Source organism: Tetrao urogallus, assembly GCF_951394365.1.
Source record: "Tetrao urogallus genome assembly, chromosome: 7".
Taxonomy (NCBI): domain Eukaryota; kingdom Metazoa; phylum Chordata; class Aves; order Galliformes; family Phasianidae; genus Tetrao; species Tetrao urogallus.
The window spans coordinates 17,887,302-17,896,031 of NC_136820.1; the positions used below are offsets into that span (position 1 = coordinate 17,887,302).

The 8,730-nt window shown below is 43.2% G+C and overlaps 1 protein-coding gene across 1 annotated transcript in view; it reads left to right on the forward strand.

Annotated features, from left to right (window-relative positions):
* RFTN1 (raftlin, lipid raft linker 1) overlaps window positions 1-5,503 on the forward strand; it is a gene marked incomplete at both ends in the record, with an annotated part of 83,765 nt that extends 78,262 nt beyond the window's left edge. Inside the window, 3 exons of the mRNA XM_079537945.1 lie at window positions 459-562; window positions 1,891-1,972; window positions 5,060-5,503. Of these exons, the coding sequence (XP_079394071.1) occupies window positions 459-562; window positions 1,891-1,972; window positions 5,060-5,503 (630 nt within the window). The remainder of the gene's footprint in view (window positions 1-458; window positions 563-1,890; window positions 1,973-5,059) is intronic.
* Window positions 5,504-8,730: the final 3,227 nt, after the last annotated feature.

Here is an 8,730-nt window from a genome sequence, read left to right on the forward strand (position 1 = left end):
CAGACTTGTACTTAGGGTTTTTTTCTGTTGTTGCCCATTTTGCTCTTGATCCATCGCTGTAGAGCTGCTCAGTTGATTTGGTGCAGCCTAAATAAGTGCAGAATCTGGGCAAAGCATTGTTGTCATGTTGTCAGTGTTTGTTTGGAAGAGGATACTTGATAAAATGCAATGAGTTTGTCCTGTTCAGATCTGGAATCGTTTGAAGCATGGGTAGTTTAGGCAGTATAAAAAAATCAACAACTACAAAATCACAGGTGTTTATCATTCTAAGCAAAGTCATTTAACAGGTTAGGATGAACTGGTGGTCATTCCTGCACCTCATGTTTTCCTTGGCCAGCTGGACACACAGAACGATTCACTTCACCACAAAAACCCTCTCCTCCTTCCAGAAAAGCTGTAAGTCAAAATGAATGTCACGCTGCAAGAGCTGATGCTGACTGCTGATTTTTCTCTCCTAGGGAGTGGAAGTGCAGACAGATTATGTTCCACTGCTGAATTCCCTTGCCATGTACGGCTGGCAGCTGACGTGCGTCCTTCCTACTCCGATTGTGAAGACAAACAGGTAGGGAGGGTGAGCACTGCTTTTCAGCCACTGTCTGTGCACCACAAGCAATTCTCTGCAGTTAGCATAGATTTTCTTGCCCATGTTCAGTGCGTTTGCAAACCCTCCTGCAGCTGTTCTCTGGGCTTTCTGAGTACCACAAGCCACGTTAGACAGGAAGCATGTGTCTGGTGGGCAAAAGAATGCGAAATGGCTCTGTGGTTTCTGCATGTATTTTCTGATTATCATCTCTGTCTTTGTGTTAAAAATAAATAAATAAATGCCTACTCTGGTTCTCTCACTTAATAGCTCCACTTGGAGCAAAAGCAAAACCCATGATAATATTTGGAGTGAGATGTTGCCCATTTGAAGCAAATTAATTTCATTCTTAATTACTGTCTGTCTGATGCTGATGGTACACACAGTCTAGCTGAGCAGAACCATATCCAATTATTGTGTCATTACTCTGGTAGCCTTGTTTGCATATGTAGTCATTGTGTGGGGTCTGCTTTGCTATTATTAATGTTCAGAGATTTTAGACATAAATGCGTGTCACTTAAAAATGCTCTTTCTAATGGTGGTGAAAAAACAGTCACCCCACTTGCTTATCATGAAGATGGAGCATTCTGGATTTATGCTTGTCAGGAATATATTTATATATAAAGCAGTGTAATTAGTCATGAATTTTTTTTTTAGCTGAAGAAAGGGAAAATATGCCCAGCTCCTTTAGAGAGCTAGATGAAGACTGTTCCTACACATAAAAGCCTAAAAAGTAAAGGCCATCTGTGCCGGTATATTAAAGCCTTTCATGTGCATTTAAATATAGGAACAAATGGAAAATCATAATTATGATATGTAAGCCTTGTTCTTTAAGGGTGTGTATATAGATATTGTTTTCTCTTCTGGTTTTCTGTATTCCTTTTATAACTCCAGTAACACAGGCCAGGATGGCAGTGCAGAAAGGCACCCAATCCAACTGCTACTGGCATTTGCTTGTACTTCCTGCCTCACTACATACCTGTGGGGCGCACACAGCCCCATCAGGGCTATGCACATGCACCATAGATTTCTTGCTTTTTCTTCAAAACAATTTCTTTTTACACTCTAATTCTAAAACATTCAGCTAAAGCATGTCACAGTAACAGTCTCTATCAGGGTAATCAGTTGATCATTTTTCCCCCAAAATGCCAGGATGCTTAGAGACACTGGGGTCAAGCAATGTTTAGGTCATTCTTCATTTTGTTCTTCTTTGACCTGCAGAAATAAATGACCGAGATGGATTTTTGCTTTGAGTGATGCTGCATGTGAACTTAATTCATTCTCAAGAGTGTGCATTTGTTTCTTTTCAGGGAAGGGAATTTATCTACAAAGCAAATTGTATTTCTTCAGAGACCTTCTTTGCCCCAGAAAGCAAAGAAAAAAGAATCTAAGGTAAATAAACCCAGGTTCCTGGTTTCTTCGTTTTTTTTTGTTGGCAAAATTTTAATATTGCAATTGATTTCCCAAAGAAGTAAACGTGGCTTATTGAATGTCTCTGTCATAAAGTGGCCTGGTAAATGAAACAAGACACAAGGAATTGAACTGTTTGAATGAAAGGAGATGCTCAGACGATGTCAGAGCTCTTCTGCTGGATTCATGGCAGCAGCAGAAGTGTAGAATTCTCTTTACAGCTTTGCCATAAACCTGCACATGTGACCTAAAAATCTCTGCCCACATTCACTGTCTGCGAAGAGAAACTGGTACTCATTGTTGTCTCTTACCTTGTTTCTATCTAGTGCTGTAATGTTGATAAATTCTGCTAGAATTTAAGCATAAAGCCCCCTGAATCCAGCTATATTATCTGAGAACACAGCTGACAGCTAATAATGTACGTATGTGGATACATATTCCCATTTCCCTTTTTAAAAGCATAACAGTGGAAACCCCCACCCAGCTGTGTCATGCTGTACTGCTGAAGGGGAAATACTGGCACTGGGCAAGTGGCTGACCTTCCTCTTGTGTAGGAGTTTGCCTTGCCCTTTCTGTGTGTAAGGGAAGCATCAGCAAGGGTGATGAGTGAAGTACTGAAAATCTCCCTGAGACCACGTGATGAGAAAGTTGCTCATACAGCCTCATTTTTATTCTGTTTTACTCTTTGCGATTGCTGGGTGCTGGCTGGCCTAATGTCATCAGCAGGACTGCTGTGCTCACAGCTGAGCTACAGTAGGATATGGGAAATGCTAAGTAGAGCTGAGCACTGAGAACATTGTAGCTAGTGTTTAGGGAACTGCAGATCTAGAAAGCCCTCACTGGATTGGAACCGGCTTTGTGAGAGTCACCTTTTAAATACAGCAGAGAACAGGAAGGAGTTTGAGCTGACCAAAGCAGGAGAAAGCTGCTGGGAGCATGTCTGTTGTTTAGGATTTACCCTTTCTTATTAGTGAAACCAGAGCCTAGTTATTCTGTGATGGTGCTACGAAGCCTTTTTTTCTTATTCCTTCTCTTTGTTTTCAAGTGATTAAAGTTGGGGTGATGTGCCCACATGCAGTTATTTTTTTGGTGGGTGACTGTAAGCAATTGTATGTCTTCAAACAGAGAAGCAGTATGATACTGATTCCTTGTACTGTAATAACAAATGCATACCATCCGGATGACTCAATGATTTGTTTACATTTTTTTCATCTGGGGATATAAAAACTTATTTAACAATGTCTGGTTGACAAAACAAAGGGTTTACTTGTTGGCAATGTTAAATATACAGACATACTCAGGGGCAAAAATTACTAATGCATTTTCAGACCAAAGGCCAAGAAAAATGGGGTGCATTGGTTATGATCATATAGACATCTGCAAGACTTGCTCAGCCTCTCTGAACAGCTGTTGGGAGCCACTTCGAAGCTGCCGAACCTAGCATTTGGTGAAGCTGCTGAACATTCTGCCATCCAACATCACAGACTTGCTGGGGATTTTTAACTTAGGATATGGCATGTCTGAAGTGTTTGTAGGTGGCCACTACTTGGAAGGATATCTGCTGATTAGGTAGAAGGACACTGCAGTGCTGGAAGCTGGTCCGTCCCATCTGTGCTCACCAGCTGGGTGCTGCTCAGTTTAACTTGAACAGAAAAGGAAGCAGGCAAGAAGTGGTCGAACTTCTCTTCAGTAAGACAGTGCAAAATTGAGTCAGTGACGATCAAGTTCATTCACTTCGTACAAAAGTGGTGCTCATTTCAGCAGAAACTGGCTGTGTACCTTTTTCTGAAATATAATATATATATACCTGAGTAGATATGCATACATATGCACCTGTGCCTGTGCAGGTATGCAGAGTCTCCTGCAAATTCAGGATAAACTATATTGTGTTCAGGGCCCCGATCTTGCTTCTGTCCAAGAGAGCGCCAGGTTAGAAAGGAGCTGTGAGTGTGCAGCCCTGCTGCAAATCAAAGAGAAAATCAGGTGCCTGTGAGAATTGTGAACAGTTGAGCTCTAAAACTGAAATGTTATCTTTCATTTAAATACCATTACAGTTTAGAGAAGGGAAGGAAAGCCTCCCCTGCAAAAAAACAGTAAGTTTTGAATCACTTTTTGCTTAAGGAATAAATAGCTAAATCAAAAATTTATGAATGTGACTCTGTGTCTTAACCGACTTTGACACAGCCATGGTCACAGTGGAAAAAATGGCTTTTGTATTTATGGCACACGAGAAGTAGTGAGCACTGCCTGCTAGCCCGTCCCCAAGTCTGCACCATCCTGGATCCTTCTGTGGTACATCCATGCACTCAGGGAGCTGCTGTGGGTTGACTCAGCACTGCTGTGGGACCAGATCTGACGTTCCTTGGGACACTCAGCTTATTTTTGATGAATGAAGACGTATATTAATGGTATAGTTGTCAGACCCTGTGTATGTTAGACCTGTCCAGTCAGTATTTCAAGATATTGCCAGTTCTCTCTCTCTCTCTCTCTCTCTCTCTCTCTCTCTCTCTCTTTTTTTTTTTAATAGTGGTCAAAGCAGTTCTTTTGAAATGGTAGCTGTGGCAAGTCTTGTGGCGAGAGCTGTATTGAGGCAGCTTCATGTGCTCTCATCACAAAGCCTTCATACTGTTCTACAATTTAAGGTTTGGAGTATGGTGTTAGTTCTGCTGCTAGCCTGGTGGAAAAAAAATTGGTAGTGCCACATGATTGCTTCCTCTGTCAGCGCTTGTGCAGCTCTCTGGTTGTGCTTTCCACACAGGGCATGCTGTCTGCCAGGCTGCTGTGTGCCTCAGTGGGGAAATGTCTTCTTGAAGGGAGCCCAGCAGGCACGTTACGCAGCAGAAGCAGAGCGCGTCACTCTCTCCTGTCTGTGTCTCACAGATACACCTGTGCAGGCTCCAGTGATCTTGAAGCCATCTGATTTAGTCATGCAGTTTCTTCATCTCATGTCTTTTTGCCCAAAAATAGCTTTGAATAAAAACTAAGTAAAAAGTATTTCTTCTCAGGAAAGCAGATGTTGGCTTGAGACTGTTACAGGTGGGCTTTAATGTCTGGGTCTTTTATTTGTAGTTTCACTGGAGGTTCTCCAAAGAAGACGTGCACAACAAACCAATGAAGAAATCAAGGAAGACTAAATTAGGTTCTGGGGAGAAGCAGACGGCAGAGAAGCCGGAATTTGAAGTCACAGAGAACACGAGAAACTTAGCAGCACAGCTGTCGGCCGCATCAGGGCCTGGCCCTGAGCAGCAGCTGGACGGCGTCATAGACTTGGGGAATGAAACGGCTGGGGCTGACAGCAGAGGCACCCTCCGTGACGGGGTGTCAGAGGGCACGTGTCCTGCCAGTGCTGAGGCTGGTGACACCGGTGGCAGCAAGGCGCAGACCTGTCCCGACCAGAGCACACCCAACTGCTGCGAGGAGCAGGAGGCAGCGGGGCAGGACTGCACACCCGGGCCTGATGGCTGCCAGGGGATTGGTGGTGCAGCAGCGGACCCGGAGCCTTCTTGTGAGTAAGGCCAACGGCTCAGGGGTTCTGTGAGTCGTTGTATTAGCCAAGAGAAAAGAGCAGATCTCGCTCATCATCTTCACTAACTCCATTGCTCAGTTCAGCGTTTCTTTGGTATTGCACTTACTTTGCTCCTTAGCATGCCAGTATCTTGATGTTTTAGGTAAGTACAGGGCCTAGGCTTTCTAATGGCAAAATTCCGTTCACTCTGCAGAGTAGGAAAGGACATCTTCTAGAGGTACAATTGAAATTAAAAATAGGGACAGAAAACAGGCTTGAGCTTTTCTGTGACTGACATGGCACAGTAGGTTTGTATCTAGTGCGGGGCAAACATTCCACGTGATCAGAATTTATTGTCTTGTTTTCTTGTCCATGTATCTTTGCTGGAGAAGTTCTCGTGCCATATGCTAGTTTGTCATTAAGCTTGTAGTGTCATGAAAATGGTTTTTGAGCTTAAGCAGGCCGAAATCTGAAAGCTTAGGTAAGACGGCCCTATCTATATTTGTCTCCAACAGCAGAGTTACCGATGACATTTTCTCCTGAATTTTATTAACTCTTGCAGATCTTCAAGCAATAAGCAAATCATAAACCTGCTTTAGGCATACTGAGTAAACAAAAACTCATGGTAAATTTGTGTAAGGCAGATGATCTCAATATAAAATGACATTTCCTATTCTGTTAAGCTTATGTTCTCTTTGCCAACTGATGGTTCACTGGGGTTTCAGAAGATAGGGAAAACAGAGGACAAATTAAGGCAGGTAAGATGTGCTTCTTTCGGTTGCTCTCTTCGCTAAGATTGGAATTTGATGTCACCATCTGACCTGCTCACGTTGTTTTGCACCACTTCCTCATTGTTGTAAAATATGCTGTGGGAAAGAACTGATGCAAATAGCAGGGTAGCGGCCTTCGCATGTCACTAAATGATATTACAGAGTACAAATACCTTAATAGAGAGCTTTTTAAAAGAAGTAGTGGTATTTTGGGATTGATACCTCTCAGAATTCTGTTACGCTACCAACATTTTTTGTTTGGGGGAGCTACGTTAAAATATTTACAAGTGAATGTACATGTGTAATATATTCTTCAAGAACTTCAGTGTTCCTAAAAGGTAGGAAGTAGTTGTTACTCTCTTCTTTACCACCTTGGTCCCTGTTTAGAAGTGGTCAAGTAAGCTGGCAGAAGGGTGAGAAATACGTTTTGAACTTCCCTGGGTTTTTTTGTTCTGTTTTTTTTTTTTGTTTTGTTTTGTTTTGTTTTTTGTTTTTTAACAAGAGCTCAGTTGGCCATTTGTGAGCTTTGTCCCTCAACTAGTTTGTGCCCAATAATTTTCCTGTCTTTAAACCAAAATGCTGTAGAGTGAAAGAACTGTGTCCTGCATTAAATGAACACCTGGCATGGTTAAAAGCGTCTTCTGTGCCTGAAAATCACACAGCTTGCAGACCATTGCAGAGAAGGGAAAAATCATAGCATTTGGAGAATTCATTTATCGGACAATGGCACTCAAGTTGAAACCATTCCATTTCATAGACACAAGGCACGGGAGGATTTTTTTTCGCTGACTGAAGAGTATTCATTTTGAATTTGGTGGGTTAACCACAGGACTGTAAGTAACTGGTGATATTTTTCAATTATTTCACTCTGTTTCTCCATAGAAGGCTGAAGTTCCAATAACCTCAAAAATGTGTTATTTCAGTTGTTCCACATACAGACAAGGTCTCTGCTCTGGACAGTTCTAAGTAGCTGTTTGCAACTTTTATTAGCATAAGATATTTCTACTGATGGTTTCTGTCTTAAGGACTAGCTTTATATTAATCTTGTTTAAAAATGTATGGTATTTAATGAACATTTTACTAGTAAAAATGTTGCAATAGATTGAACTTGCCAAATACTTTTGAATAGAAAGTGTCTATCGGATTGCAATTTGACCTTGTTTGCATCCCAACTGCTTACAAAACAAGATAAATAAAGTTCATGAGGAGGTTTCCTATTTGTGGTAATTGCACAGCTGCTAATTATTTGTCCCCAAAAGGAGGAACTCAGGGTCTCTACGCGGTAAAGAAATGAAGCTGCTGATGACTGCCTTAGCACGTGTTGCTGAGTGCTGCAGAGCGGGCTGCTTGGTTGTCTGTCAGCAGTCTGGCAGAGCGTGAGGAAGCTCTCTGCTCTAAGTGAAAGCCTGGTACAGAAATTCATTCCTGTAGCTGCTGGAGCGGCTTAAGGTTGGGAAGACTTGACAAGAAATACATGTTTTTCAGTTTAAAAAGGGCAGACGGTTCAGATGGTCATGTAATTACTTCCAGCCTGGGACTCTGACTTGTTCTCAGTCAGTTCAGCAGTCTGGAGCTGTGTGCTCACCATCCCCACGCCCCTGTCTTGAGAAGTGTGAGCTTCCATCACTGTGCAGACACGACACAGATGTGAGGAGTGCTGGCAAAGGCAGCCTGTGGCCACAGCAGGAAGGCTTTGCATCTGCTGCATGTGTTTTCTACCTCATCTTACCAGCCACTTCAGGCTTGAAAAAGCAAGACCACAGTGGTCAAGGAAATGAAAGTAATCAGTCGTCACTGTATTTGAAGCCTGAATAGAGGAGGATGGCCAGGCCGAGGCTTAACTCCCTGAGCAGTGAGGGGCAGTATCCCAGCAGCGGGGAGAAACTGAAGGAACTCAGAGCAGCCACAGCTCTGCAACAGTTTGTCACCCCCAGGTGAAGGAAGAGAATGAGGCCAGGTTCTTTCCTCTCTGTGGAGAGCTGCTGTGTTAAGCTGAACCTGGCAGAATCTCCCAGTGGGAATGCAAACTGCTCTTGCTCTGCCTCTCTTGGAAGGGGGCAGCAGCATGCATTGCTGCACACCTCAGTGAGGAGCTGTGTTAAGGGGTGTTGCAGGTGTTGACTGGTGACTGAAGCACTGCAGCACAGGCAGACAGCACTCCACTGAGCTTACCATAAGCGCTGCCCTTCTCAGAGCAGTGTCACCACTCATGGTGTCAGCCAGGCACAAGAGCTGCCTCTGAAGGATGAGCACGTGTGTTACTGACAAGAGTTATGCAGCCTGCTGCTGAGAGCAAGGGGTCATCTGAAGGAGGCAATCATTAGTTGGTATGAGTTTGAAGAAAGGAACCAGCTCAGCCAACTAGGGAATACAAAGGTTGAATGTGGATGAAGAAGAGAATGGAACGATGGAAAAGAGATTTCATATTGAAACCATCAGCAGGAGGTGGTGACAGGGAGGTTGAA